Consider the following 15802-nt stretch of genomic DNA (forward strand, 5'->3'; position numbering starts at 1 on the left):
TAGAAAGTAGTCTACAACCAGGCTCACACATGCTCAATGAGGAATCACACTCCACCTGAGGGGCAACTATTTTGTCCACCCTATATGTTATTTCTTTTTTAGCCACCAAAGACATATTTCATGAGAATGACAGAATGACCCAATTGCATGACTATGTCAGATCCACTGGATTCATGTTGTCAATGCTAGAATAAGATGCCATCTACTAATGATAGCAATGCTTACCATCATCTGTGAGAGGCGGTTACAGCCCAATTAATTTATTCAGCTCAGATTCGCTGAATTATGCCGTCAGGAAATACTACAATACATTAGTTTCACTTATTGCACCTGACTGAGATCTTTCCCTTTTTTGTACCAGGATCAAGGCAGCTTATACCAAGTGAATGTATTCTGGTATTCAGGTCAATCTAATAAATAAAAGGCTTACTATGTGATGATGAAACCTTCCCATACTAAGTAAACTGGCTCACACTAATATTGTTTTGAGCGCATACAATCCTAAGCTAGTTTTGTAAACCAACACAGGTGTTTGCCCAAGCATAAAGATATATTGGGAATTCAACAGCACATAACGATTGATGCCCTTTCATAAAATATCAGTTGGACCCTATCACATATCATGACTGAAAATATGCTACTATTATGAATTGGGGGTTCATTCATATATTTTCATGATTAAACATAAACAATGTTTGGCCATGAAAATATATGAATGCACTCCGTTCATTCTTATAGCCTATATGTAACAACATTTTGTGATTCTTACTTCGGTCTAGCATACTTGGTTCTAAGTTCTATGATGTGTACTTTACTACTTTATGTCTTTTATTGTTTTTTGGCTCCTTATTTTTGCCTTTATCTCAATTTCAATAAGCAAAATTTCACTCCAAGCAGCTATTCCTATTATTCATACATCTAATTTGTTTACACATTTTGCTCTGGTGTAAACAGATATTCATCCTATGGTACACATCTTTTAAAACTGTCCCAGTTTTCTATACCATTTTTCACCTTGATGTGGCAGTGACATCTGTGCTTTCAGTCAGCTATATATTTTGCGCACACAAAAGCCGTGCATATACGTGCTGTCTTAAAGCACGCACGTGTGTACGCTATCCCTAAGAGCAAACCCTAGCGATTTGAATCTGCACCCAATGAAATGCGAACTGACGCACTGCCATGTCAGGGTGAAAAATGGTCGAGTGAATCTGCAGAATTTTACTCAGAGCAGCTATTGCCGATATTGTTTTCTTACACTATGAGCCAAAATGGCATCACTTCCAATACAATAGAGTTCCAAATACATAGTTCAATAACCCTAATCCAATTATCATTGCAAACAATTTGACCTCAAGTTATGGAGTATGAGTTTTCATACCCAACACATTCAGAGGCCATTCAATGCATGTACAAACATATTGGGGTCAAAGAACTGTGTCCAGGGGTCCATTTCACTAAACTTTTAACACTTCCTAATTCAAGGGGGGTAACCGTCACTCAGAAGACTCGTTACTCAGAAGGCCCACTATTCAGAAAACCCGTCAAATTCTGAATAGAGGGCTTATTTTTGTTTAAAATGACCCGCTAACCAGAAGACCTGCTAATCAGAAGACCCGATAATAAGAAAACCCGTTAATCAGAAGGCCCGCTACTCAGAAAATATTTTCTGAATAGCAAGTATTTAATGAGTAGCGGACCTTCTGATTAACGGGCCTTTGCAGGGTTAGGGTTATGGTTAGGGATTAAGGTTAGGGTTAGGGGTTAGGGTTTAGGGTTGGATACAGCCCGCTAGTCAGAAAAAAATTCTGAGTAGCGGGACTTCAAACAAAATGCCCACTATTCAGAAAGTCTGTTATTCAGAAGGCCCGCTACTCAGAAAATTCTGACTAGCGGGCCATCTAAATAATGCGTTTTCTGAATAGCGGGTCTTCTAACTTACTGAGTATTCTGAGTGACGGGCTGCACACAAAGCATGGAAGTTAAAAACAAGATTGGGCTGCCGTATATGAAATGGCTAAAACCACATATAAGTAGGATGGGAGACAACCAGTGTCAGCATATTTTACTTTTGTCACAGTGCTATTCATACTGACCTGTTTCCCCAATTTCCTATTTAACAGTTTGTCACTGTTAAATTTACAATTTTACAGCGAATAAAATTTAGTTGACTTCCGTAAAATTATTGACGTCATTTTATACATACTTATGATATTTGTGATATGTAGCAACCCCTGATCAATAAATCTAATAACAATTCAAAAATTTAACCATGAAAATTAACCACATGAAAATTTGCCACATTCAAAAGTTCTATGGAGTATTAATTTCAACTTGATAATGCCTGATCAAGTGGACATTTTTTCATGCCATTTAATTTCACGTATTTTGCGAGGACCCAAATTCACAAATTTAAAGCATACAAAATTTAAACATTTTCCACTTTAGCAAGTTTTGCAGATAAACTTCTGGGCTTGCAGAATAAAATTCCAGCAAAAATGCCGGTCACGAAGTAATACGAAAAAAAAAGTAACTGCGAAATTAAGTAGCTTTACAGCCGTCAATACACATGACATAACACATGACTTGAACTAGGCCACAGTGCCATCAATGTCGTGTGCGTGAGAGTTTGTTTAGGTTACGGATGATGGTCCCACCGGGTATTTTGTGATAGCGTAAGTAGGGCACTACGTAAATAGTTTGTTCTTGTTGGCGCATGCCCTTGACTTTGAGTGAATGCAAGTCATTGAAGTCACTCAGGTATTGAGGAATCTCACTTAACCTATTTGAGTTTTATGCTGCCTGGGATATCATAACAATATCATAATTGGCATATCAACAGTCAATTCAATCAAGTTCTGATTATATACTTAACCATAACAGGCTGATTATATGGGAAATATCCCCAATGGCTACAAAGCAACTCATGTGTCAAATAAGATTTGATAACAATTACAATTATGTGTCCTAGTTTATCTGAAATTATACTTTTGTGACTTGAAAAGAATATCTAGTTTAACAACCTACTTGGACTTTTTTTTAGTATTGTAATTTGTACTTACATACATAGAGGTCTACAGTGAAAGTTAATACTTTGAATATTACAAGCAAGTGCGGATTGCTGCACGTTTACACGTTTTGTCAGCTTATACGCAATCTATGCGTAGCCAGTATTAACATGTATTACGACCTATCACATGTACCGCTCTCACATGTACCGCTCTCACATGCACCACTCGTACACTCCTTGCTTCAGGTTAATACAATTAATTTTTTGGTTCTCGTTCCCCCCAACTCAATTTCTGGGATTCGCCAGATTTTGTTTTTAGATTTTTCCAACAATTTAAGAATTTGGAATGTTTCAGGGACACTTTATACAGATTAATATGTATCACTTTTTGTGGTACTCTTGGAGATTTATCCCACAGAATCTCACATTTGAAATGAAAAAAAGGGATTATCATTTTCCTTGAGAGCTGTTGGAAACAAATTTTACATGGGGGGACACTTCAGTCCGAAACCAATTCATGAAAATCCAAAACAAAAAAAAAATGATGTGGCTTAATATAAAAACATGATGTGTTATATTCTCTACAAGTTTTTTTTCAATATTTAGGCTATATGTTTATATTTCTCTAATATACCAAATACACCACAATATTTCAAAGTGCAGCAATACTCATCCATAAATGTTGTTCTGTATTTGATGAACACTCACACAAATTCCACACAAGTATTTTCAACCCCCTTTCGTAGGCATACTAGATGACAGGTTGGTGTTGATGCAATTGTCTCACTGCAGCGTGGGTTCAATTCCCTGCAGTGCAGTAAGTGAGTATATGTAATGCGATCAAGCAAAATGAGTCGGATGTCGGGAATATTGATTTTGAGATACAGCCAATAGTAGTATTCAACTTCCTTGTATTTTATTGTTGTGAGCAACACTAAAATGGCCATATCTTTGGAACCGTAAATCAAATTATGATGGGGTTTTCAGCAAAGTAAAGCTCTGAGAATGGTTTATTTTTTTTAATTGAAACCCAAATTTTGTTTTTGATCGACATCAGACTCATTTTGCTTGATCACATCACATATGGTCCAATTAGCTTCCTCTAACTAAACAGTAGTGTCTGTGCGTGATACACGCATGATTAAATGCGGTGTACATGTAGGGGCGGCTGGGGCGCAAGTCGCTTTGCACTGCATCGCATGCAACAGATGCAACGCCTTTGATGCCGTATGTATCACACACAGACGCTTATGTCTCTAGGAAGCCATATGGACTCTAGTTGGCAATCCACAACCTCGCATGTATATTTCCAGATACTCTAGAGGGTGATATTATTGTCTCTTGCAGTGCAAATTCAATTTCGACGTTGCCGTTGACCCCAAAATATTTATCATCACTGCTGTTCATTTATAATCTATGTTGGGGTGGTTTAAATACCCCATTTAATCTCATCTGAAGTTGAGACTAACGCCATGTTGGCTTTCGCAGTGACCTTACCTAATCCCATGAGGCTTGTACAAACGTATAGGATGGTGATTTGTCTGTACGCTGGTGACGAAACCGCATAAATGCACCGATTCAAATCGGCCACTGCGAAATCGGACATGGCGTTACTCTCAACTTGAATGAAACACACTATAGTTTATTACCTTTATACCACAATAGTCACCTGCTCCTCGTATGTGAAAATGGCTTAAGTAGAGAGTACTTACAACCGTAGAGAAGGAGAACCGTGACTCCCTATACCGCCACATACAATCGCGCCGTCAGGTATGGGGAGAAATTGGGGGTATTCGGGTCCTTGCTGACGGTGCGCGGAGACGAACAAAAACAATTCCTGCGTCTCATCATTAGCGTCTTGCTATCGACGCTATCGTCAAATTATGCTTAGTATGCGATATCGCGCTTGCGTGACAACGAATGCCTCGAGAGCATTCTGAGGGAAACAGAATACCCCCAAATTTTGCTCCATGCCGGTCGAGTGCCAGGTTCTCTTTCTGTAATTCTGTGCTTACAACACATTCACACTTACCCTAAAGGACCCTACAGACTTTTAGAGGATGTAGAATATTTGATGTAACATATTTTTATTATTTAATCTATTCCCAGTTCTATTTCCAGTAATGTGCAAGTTCTAACAAATGTTTGATGACGTAAAATCGATAATATATTTCTACCAGACATTCTACGTCAAATATTCTACATCAAATAATCAGAGTCTGTAGCGGCCTTTACTCTATCCCTATCCCTAAACATATGGTGTGGTAGGTATTCTATATATTATTACCGCTTTGGTTTGTTATAAAATCTATACACTACCTGCTGAAAATATTTATCATTATTGATAAATTCTCTCTCGTGCGAGTCCTGTAGCTTGTGTGTCTTGATGTACTGCCATAGAGCATTGATGATGACGGGGCGGGTCTGGGTGTGAACACCCAGTAAACGGGCAAGTCTAGGATCCAACTTATATTGAGGTGGCTGTAAAGAAAGTCAAAATAAATTGTGTGCAGGTGTTATTTTATGCTCCAGTTTAACTCTATGAGAACTACCTGCCGATTGGCCAAAATGAATATTGTGTCCAATTTTGAACCAATCAAGGAGGGTATTAATAAGATCTACAAATGCAAGTTTGGTCATAAATAGTTTAAAGCCTAGTCATAATTGGCAATTGAAATGAGCATTTCAAGTTATCAACCAATCAGAAATGCTGTTAGATGACCAGTAGGGTCCAGGGGGTTAAGGTGGCTACTGTATGGTTAATCCAATCCTACAAAGTTATCTCCATTTTGTTCTAAAATAATTTTTTTTCTTATGTCAAAGACCTAATCTAGGCACCAATGGCATTTATTTGATTAGTGCAAATCCGGCTTCAAAAGGGTGTGTGGGGTGTGTGTGTGTGGGGGGGTTTGGGGGGGACAGTCGGCCTGAAATGTCAAAAGTGACTGAAAATATGGGTCATTTTGTTAAAAGGTGTGGGGACACATCCCCTGGATTGACGCCCATGTGTACTAGTATATGACAGGGTGGCGTCTAGATAGCTATTAACCGCCTGCTTAAAACTCACCATTTTACCCAATTTGCATTCGGTATATTGTGATGAATGAGCCTTAATTCCTGAAGGAGAGGTTAAATTCAACACCTCGTATTTCATATATGGTATGAATGATCTGTCAGACTTAGAGAGTGATTTGACCACTACATACTACTATAGAGTGATTCGACCACTCGCCTAGCACAATGCTAGCGAGCGATTGATCACTCGCCTTTAAAATCTAGACGGCAAGGTCTGTCATTAATAGGCACATAATGCTTACTAACAAATTTTTATATATCATTGTAAAGCTTGTTTTGAGGAGAATATGCCTGGCCAATATCTCAAAAAGTGAAAATGCCACCATTACAGCCAATGTGGTGGACGGCTACTAACTGAGTAACATTTCTGATCCAAAATAAACTGGAAACAGATTTAAGCTGAAACTTGGTATTTCCATGTTTTTTCTTTGAGTGGAAAGTTTGACAGACAGACATACCTGATGGTCTAGTAGCAGTAGCAGAGTGCATTTGACATTCTCACTGCCAGGACGCTTCACCTGGAATCCATCCGTTTCTGTCGTGTTTGCACTTCTGTGCCACTGTGAACAAAATATCAAGAAAAGAAAATATAAGAGGTTTTTTTTTTACTGCAAATCATATGATTACATGAATAATATCAGAGAGCTTTGCATGCAGACCTCGAAATAAGGAGGGCCCAAGGGCCCTCGAAAATCAGTGAGGGCCCGCAAAAGGTACATCCATTGGGCCCAAATGGCCTGCAAAAAATTTACCATTTTTCTCACTTTTTGGTGGGGTTCACAGGTTAAAACCAATGGCCCAAATTCGGACCCACAAAAATTTGTGACTGAGGGCCCTCAAACATTTAAGATCGAGGGCCCAAATGGCCCTCAGAAATTCTGGCTTATTTCGAGGCCTGTTTGCATTGACTTATTATGTTATAGATCTCACTTCTGTGCTTGTTCTAAATACGTACAAATCTGAAGTTTCGGGTGTTTTGGTTCAGTAAATCGCTGAATTAGGCCTTTAATTATTCACTCACACACAAATCAAGGTAATTAGGCTATCAACTCTTTATCTGGCATCTGCACACCTGTTTTCAAGCCTTGCGTGTCTTATATAGTATCTTAATTCATATTTTTAGATAATATCAATTGACAGATGACAAGTGCGTATTTGATTAGATGGAAAAATCAACACAGGTGTAATGTAGGTGCTTAAAATAATTAGACAAGAATTATCAAAGTAGGTTATCAGATCTGGACTGCACACCTGTGGCCATGGTATCTTTTATTGTATAGCCTATATTCCACGATCAGATAAACTATATGTGTAAAGTGATTTTGATGTTAATAAACAAGTATTATTTTTATTGAAATATAGCTCTCTATATCTTAATCCTTTACTTCGTTCTAATTGGCAATAGAAGTCAAATTTTAATATATTTTGATCAGCTTGTAATCGATGGGCCTTATAACATCGCGGAATAAAATTGATATATTATATTTTGAGAATTGCCTTGTGACATCTCCCCAAAAGCATCACAAATTATTAATTCAAATCCTATACTTTTGTCTACATTCTTTAAAACACACAATATGGAGGCAGGTGAAATATAGCAGTCTTAGCGTGGGTCTATTTTTCAGCGTAGTAGTAAAAGCCTAACAGTTCCTAAAGTTCGTCGTACACCCCTACCAAAATTTCAGTTGAGTGCCCCCCCCCCACGGAGACTAACTCACCCACCATATCTTCACCTGAACTGTTTCTACTGAGAATGTTACCGCATATTCACCACTATTAACCACCTCACAAGGTGCTTGATGGTTGATGATGAGGTTCATAAAGTCTGAAACTTACCCAAAAAACTCCTATAACTTAAAACATAACACATTTTCCAGTGTTTGCTAAGGGGGCCTATTTCTGGAACATGTCAGGTACTCATGAGGTTGAAGTTTTGGGCACGCCCCTGTTTTTCATGCTCTATTAGTGTGCTAATGAGGCTAATTAGTTATGCAAATGTTCAATACCCAGGTTCAGTGTACTTTAAAAACTATGTCAAAAGTATATCACACCATAAGTGGGTCATTCTGCACAACGTAGCAGTCCAAAATATCATGTGTCATGTCTATTTTTAATTTGCACAAAACCAATGTTAAAACCAATCCAAGTAACAATAGCTGCTTGACGATGAACATTTCAACCAATAAACAAACACCAAACATTGACCTATTTCAACTGACCTAATTACCCGTTGCATAACATTTAATTTAGGGTACGACAGACAGCACACCTCTTATCGTTTCTACACTTGATATTTTGTGGATTTTTCCCACACTTTCCCACTTCAAAGTAGCGAAATGTCCACACACAAGGCGAGAATAGACCAACACTCCATTGGCTGGTTATCGCAATTTAAACAATACTCAGTGTCATCACACACTGCACTCATTTTGTGCTTTCTGGGTTATGCCATCAGAACCTTGAAACTGTTATCAGTTTGCACTATTTAATTCCTAGCTGCATTTTATGTGCAATGAAGAAAATTAAAAAAAATATGTATTACAATAATAAATGACACAATAAAAATGTGACTACTGATAACAAAGTTTAACTATAACTGAGATGTTATAGTGCTTGTCATGATCAATCCAATTGATCATTAGATCTTAATTTTTAATTGTCAAGCTCCGCTTATGTAGCGTTTTTAATCGCGTCATTTGTTGCGTGGTCTTTCAGCGTCCAGCGTGTCTAAGCTTACGCGAGTCTAACAAGCAAGACGCGACTAAATCGCTAGATGCTTACAACGCTCCAGACAGTGCTAGATCTGGCCTAGCTTGTAACAAAATGTATCTCACCGTTTTTGTTTTGCTATTTAAGCTTTTTTTCTTCTCTTGAACTTTTATTTATTATTGTCTACTTTATTCCTTCTACTGGGATGACAGCGGCCTCAAGTGACTTTGGAAAAGTCTGAAAAAGTGCGTAAATTTGGGCTATAAAGTCTCAAAACGGGCTAAAAATGCAGAAATTTGAATTAACAAAAAGTAGGAAATCTAGCATCCCTGCATCTAAAAAGTTCAATTCAATCCACACAAAAAGTTCCCAGTTACATTTCACTTTAAAATTATATGGTGCAAAATTGTGATGGTGCTCCTGACATTTTTCCTAAAGTTCAAAATTGGCATAATGCAGAGTGTAATTTTTTGGCTTAAGTTAAGTGTGACCTCTTCTTTACCATTATTGTACTCACTCATGGATAACAAATTACCTTTAATAGAAAATGGGCTATTCCAGTTGAAATCCATACACCCCATATGGAAGACATAGGGAGTTTGAATTTCAAGTTGGGGTTACCTGAATGGATGACTCCTTTCGAAATCTACACCCCTGTGTGGGAGATTAAGGTCATGTCTTCCAAAGGGGTGTATAGATTTCAGCTTGAACAGCCCAATTAATTGGTCTAATACCGGGACCTATTTGTTATATGACTAAGCAAAATGAGTTGGAAAATAAATAGGACCAAAATAAGTGCTGAAATTTCATTTGTATTTTATTGTGTGTGGTTTTTTTTTTAAAGCAAAATGACCATTGTCTTATCTCATGAGCCTCATGTCCAATTATCAACAGATTTTCATAATTATTGTAACTGCAATGTCATAAAAAATACTGGATCCAAAATTGAACATGCATTTTGACCCAAAAGAGCCTAATATTACATGTGCAGTTTATTTCAGTATGGCAAAAAAGAAATAGAAAAAAAAGTGGGCCGAAAATTCAATAAAACAGAAATCCTGCATAAAACTTAGCTTTTGTCCCAAATAAAACCAAACAAACAAAAAACTGCACAGCACATACTTTTCTGACAAAATATTACTGAAACAAAACATTTTTTTTCAAAGTTCATTGAACTGGGTATTACAGCATAGCAATTACAGCAGCGAGATGAGCTCTGAACCATTGCTTAACTATTAAAATGAACTTGCCTTTTTCTTTTAAAACACCCATTTAAAAACTGTATATGCGAGTATCACCATGCTCAGGTTTTCTTGTATTTATTACAGAAAGCAATTTTTTTATTTCTTTCTTTCTTCATTTTGTTGTCAAGCATATACAACATACATAAGGGGTGGTGCAATAATTAAGTGTACCCCTGGGGTTGTCAATTATAGGGGGGGGGCAAAGACTTTTTGGCAGGCCAAAGGGGGCAAGTATTTTTTGGCAGGTCAAAAGGGGAGGGGGACAAGCAATTTTTGACAGGTCGAAAGGGGGGGGGGCCAAGCGATTTTTGGCTCTAGATGTTTTGGGCACCGTTCCTATATTATGCCCTAAAAAGGTGTAAGAAAACATTAGGAACATGTTCATATATATACAAAATTTCCTGCCCGCTGCGCTTTCATTATTTGATAAAAGACAACGAAAGGTTTTAAATTTGGGTTCCTCAAAATCATGCATGTGTAAAGAAGGGGGGAGGGTGTGGACAAAGATAGTTTTTTGGCACATCGAAGCAGGGTGGGAGGGGAGCAAGTCATTATGGGCAGACTATTTTGAAAATTGACCACCCCAGGGTTTGTTAACACCCTTGTGACACAACCGCCTGAAGCACTGACATCACTACTAATCATGAGGTGTAACATAGTGTAAAGCTATATTAAAAGGGCATTTCGTGATCCACAGCCTCATCCCCCACTTTTCTCAAAAAAGTTGAGATTTTTATATCACTGGAAACCTCTGGCTACATAATGTTTATGTACAAAATATTTCTTGCAGATTAATTCGTTTAGCAAAGATATCGTGAAATTTGAATTTCGTTCTGGTGCACCAGAACGAAATTACAACGCATTGTCTATGGAGCAGTGTAATACACATAATCATGCATAACTTCATGTAACGCAAAAATCCGAATCAACTGAAATTTTGGGAATAGATTTTTTCGTGGATATCTAATGAAAAATTACATAAATAGAGGATGCTAGGATCACGAAATACTCCTTTAAAGTATAATAATTATGTTCAACTTTGGAACAAATAATTTAATTAGATCTTTGCAGAGTACCGTAAATGACACAAAAACACACCCCTGTTTGTAAATACCTGCAAACGAGGCCCTCATTCCCTTCTAACCGAGGACACACACACCCCTGATTTCAATTGACACACTGTGGACCTACACACAACAATTTCATTCATTCCCTTCTAACCGAGGACACACACACCCCTGATTTCAATTGACACACTGTGGACCTACACACAACAATTTCATATCCAACCATGACCCATCCTGAAGCACTAAAAGGTGAACCACTTTTAAATACATTTTTACATTATTTGCATTGTCCTGGTTATAGCCAGCAACCATGGATGACCACGGTTGCAGGTCAGGTTTGTCCACAGTCTCACTGTGTGTATCCTAATGTAGGTCCACCCCGGCAGGTAATTACATGTATACGCACCCCCATACACACAAAAGGATCCACTAGTTGAACTTTCAATCCTGCACTGGATTTTGATTGTGTACTTTGATCAATTCCACACCTTGAGGGCAGTATAACCCATCATTGAATCCATGCATCAAGCAGAAACAGGTCAAGAAGTAGCCGAACTTGAAACACTGGTAACTAAAATATAGCTCACTTTGATCTCCTTTGTAATAATTTCAACTCCCAGTGAAACAAGGTTGTCAGAAGCCATGAATGGACCTGCTGCTGATGAATTCAAGCTCATAATTCCTCAGAATTAGAGCAGGGATAATTAGACAAGAGTTTATCTTTTAATGGATAGAAATTGCTACTTAGCACGCGATGAGGTTAAAATACTCCCCGCCCAGCTTGGTATATGTAGCAAATGCCCCCCAAAAATCAGGATGGACTGGTTCATTTTCACAATTCTAAATGTACCATGAAAAAGAGAAGTCTGAATTTAATAGATCTTACCAATTTAATTCTTACATCCTCAAGCAATGCCACAGGAATTTTGCCACATCAATGCGGACCAATTAAATTCATATCTTACCCACCCCAGCAAATGCCACAGCAAGGCAAGTTGCCACATCAATGGGGATTGAACCTGGGCCCTCATACACAACAGTTGGGTATCCTGGCCAAGACAAGATTGTGGCCCCAGACCCAGACAATAATTGTGGCCCAAAGACCCAGACCAAGACAATGATTGTGGCCCATGACCAGCGCTCGAAATAAGGCGCGTCCTTGCGTCAAATACCCGTGAAATTAGGCGCGGACCCACAAATTTAAGACGGTACGGGTCCGCGTGACCCGTAAAAATCGAACCAAGCAAAGAGCAAATCCTAGTTTTGTTGTTCCACTGAAAAATCGGATTCACATAATACGTACAGCTCCACGAGTAGACTTTTATTTTAGTTTCCCCATCAAGTTTTCAACCCAGATCGCCGTAGCTAATTCTCATTCTTTAAATTTCAAAGGCAAGGGTTCGGGGTCGGACCCTTGAAAATTGGTGAGGACCCTTGACATTTCAAAGGCAAGGGTCCGGAGGACCCTTGGATTTTTGTTCTTATTTCGAGGCCTGCCCATGACCCAGACCCAGACAATGATTGTGGCCTAAAACCAAGACAATAATTGTGGCCCAAGACTCAGACCAAGACAATGATTGTGGCCCAAGACCTAGACCAAGACAATGATTGTGGCCCAACCCCAGACCAAGACTATGATTTTGGGTTCACGACCAAGATCATGACCAAAACCAGCTAAAGCAGGTCTTGTTTAATGCGGACACACAAAATAGTCGTTAAAATCAAATCTGTTTCTGTATAATTGTCAAGATTGTTATTTAAGGGTCGGAATTTGCATGATGACAACTTCTGAAAAAAGGAAAATAAAAATGTTTACAACTGGCAATTCTAGATTCATCTACTGAGCTATGAACATGCACATTTTTCAGCAAACAAACAATCAAACCCCAATTTTCTATGCTCAAATTTCACGGCAAGTTATTTTTTCATGACTACATATTCCCTTGAGGGTACTTTCGGACATTCCATTTTTTCATGTATTCACATTCCATGCAAAATTACTCCTTAGTCGGGTGGGTTCGTAGCATGAGAAACTTGCAGGTGTTTTTTTTAATGTGAATGCTAATTAGATAACCAATTACTGATTTACCAATGTGATGACTATATCAGGTAATTAAATTGTTGACAACAAATCTGTCCTTGCGATTGGAAACAGAAAAACGTGACAGAATCTAACTAAAACAAGATTGAACAGCGTGCCTTTAAGTGGCTGTGTCACACGGTTACAAAACAACATGGGCAAAACCACAAGCACCTATTTATTTTTGGGTTCCATTGTGAAATGGGGCTTTCAACCTTTGGCAATTGACGTGTCTAATGTCAAGCGCTGTATGCGAAGAGTGACGTGCGCAAACTTACCGCATTGTATTACGCACAGAGCATGACCTTGGTGAAACGAAATGTGGATCACATGGGATCTTATTTGCATGCATACTCGGCATGTTATATATTACGATATTATGTTGCATTATGGGAAATAAGGGGCGGTTAGAAAAATTACAACCGTCGTTTGCAAAAACGCGCAAATATTTACCCAATTTGCAATTAAATTTCAAACACTATGCTGACAAAACTTTAAAACTGAAATCATCTCTAGATGGAACAGTGACATTCATCTTCATAAATTTGAAAGGCAAACCAATCAAGGAGTAGTAGAATTTTATGGGTCTTAATGGCCATTTTATTGGTGGACTATCGTATACAAATCTCATGTCAATTTTGGTAACGACAACCTAAACCATACCTGTTCAATACAGAACTCGCTTATTATATTGAATCATGTTTAGCCTAAGAAACCAATACCAACGCTGATCTCCCTTCCGTAAGTCTTAAGTAAAAGAAAGTATGAAAGTAATGAGTTACATCTAGTTTGCAATCAGAATTTCTTTAATAAATCACATCGTTTCACTCTTGGTCTATGCATAATAGAAACCCAAATCAGACAAGATTAGAAAATGATCTGTTTCGACGTAGTTTTCAACTCACGTCTGCTAAGCCATTGTCAACCTCAACTCATCAAGAGGTCCCTTCTGAGACAGACACCCTGAAATAATACCTTTGCCATAACATTTACTAAACCACCAAAATGCTCCTATAACTTCTAATTACAGCGGTAACATTAATGTCTACCCCAATTAAAACATTCCAAACATTTTGGTTGAACGTTCAATGTTGTTGTTGGTCTCAAAGCCAATTATGCCTAGTAACAAGTGAGTTTAATATTATTCATTTCAGGTCGAGGTCGTAGGTCATGCGTATTAAAATTAACCGTCACGATCGCTATTCATTAGTTAAAGAACTCGTTAAATTCTACTGGTCTTGTTTTTTCTCCAAAAATCATAAAAATTATATTGTCATGACACACACCAAGCACCTGTTGGTTTGCCATTGGACAGTAGAAATGTAACCATTACATACAGAGCTATCAATATCTCATAATAAATGTGTGTGTTGGGGTGTACATGTTGGGGTGTGTTTGGATGCCTGTATCATGGGCGTCAATATACCGGGCCGGGGGCATTTACCCCCACATTTTAGACGGGGGACACAATATTAAATGTCCCCCCATATTTTAAATTGGCAACTTTAAGTCACAAGCATGTGTTCTTTGATTAGAGAAAGCACAGTATTAATCTATATCAGACCACATTATGAGGTCTGTGCTGCGACTATAATAGTGTACAAATAGATGCCAAATGGTTTCCAATGGGGCAACATTTTGAAAAACATTCCCAACTTCTCAGGAGGAATTTCCCTCTCAGATACCCTCCGCATCATGTAAGTCTATTAAACCTACATGTTGTAGTCTGTTCTACTTTTAAACAATATTGGCTTCTATTGGGATTTCAGTTTGAAACAAATTCTAACTCCTGGGGGCATGTCCCCTCTCAGACACCCGCTGTGTCAAATAAGTCTATTGGAACTACAATTTGAAGTCTGATGTACAGGTACATGGCTTCATTTGCGGGTTCATTTTGGAAAAAAAAAGCCAACTTCTCATGTGGCATACCCCCACCCCCAAGACCCCATCTTTCACACAAGCAGGACATGAGGTCCTCACTGCATGCCAAACTGCACTTTTACAAAAATAAGTGTCCCCAACATTTCAGAACGGGATTGATGCATCTGGCTTGCAGGTTTATATGCATGCATGACGTGAGTGTGACTGGATACGACAGGGTACACAAGGGTAATTGGTAGGGGTTGGTAAAAATTAACATAAGCACCAAAATGAAACAACACGAGTGTGAATGGGTGCGACAGGATACATGTTTTAAACACAGTAGGTAATTTGTAGGCGCGGTAAGATAATTGGTAGGGGTGGTATATTTTAGAATTAACATAGGACCAAGATGAAACTATGTGAGTGTGACTGGGTGTGACAGGGTACACGTGGCACCACAAGGTAAATTGGTAGGGGTCGTATGAATATGGACCAAGATGAAACAATGTGACTGGGTGTGACAGGGTATATGTGGTGGTGCTACTACAAGGGTAATTGGTAGGGGTGGTAAGAATAGGGATCAAGATGAAACAATGTGACTGTGACCGGGTGCAACAGGGTACACATGGCACCACAAGGGTACTTGGTAGGGGTGGTAAGAATATAGGACCAAGACGAAACAATATGACGTGTGACTGGGTGTGACAGGGTACCCGTTGGCGCCACAGGAGAAATTGGAAGGGATGGTAAGAAT

At 38.5% G+C, this 15802-nt stretch overlaps 1 protein-coding gene across 5 annotated transcripts in view; it reads right to left on the reverse strand.

Annotated features, from left to right (window-relative positions):
- Positions 1 to 15802, reverse strand: part of LOC140150501 (SWI/SNF-related matrix-associated actin-dependent regulator of chromatin subfamily D member 1-like) — a 256208-nt gene that overhangs the window by 29407 nt on the left and 210999 nt on the right. For all 5 annotated transcript variants that reach the window (XM_072172526.1, XM_072172525.1, XM_072172528.1 and 2 more), the window contains 2 exons: positions 6544 to 6645; positions 5330 to 5491 (listed from right to left, as the gene is read on the reverse strand). In XM_072172526.1, the coding sequence (XP_072028627.1) occupies positions 5330 to 5491; positions 6544 to 6645 (264 nt within the window). The remainder of the gene's footprint in view (positions 1 to 5329; positions 5492 to 6543; positions 6646 to 15802) is intronic.

Source organism: Amphiura filiformis, chromosome 4, assembly GCF_039555335.1.
Source record: "Amphiura filiformis chromosome 4, Afil_fr2py, whole genome shotgun sequence".
NCBI classification, from domain to species: domain Eukaryota; kingdom Metazoa; phylum Echinodermata; class Ophiuroidea; order Amphilepidida; family Amphiuridae; genus Amphiura; species Amphiura filiformis.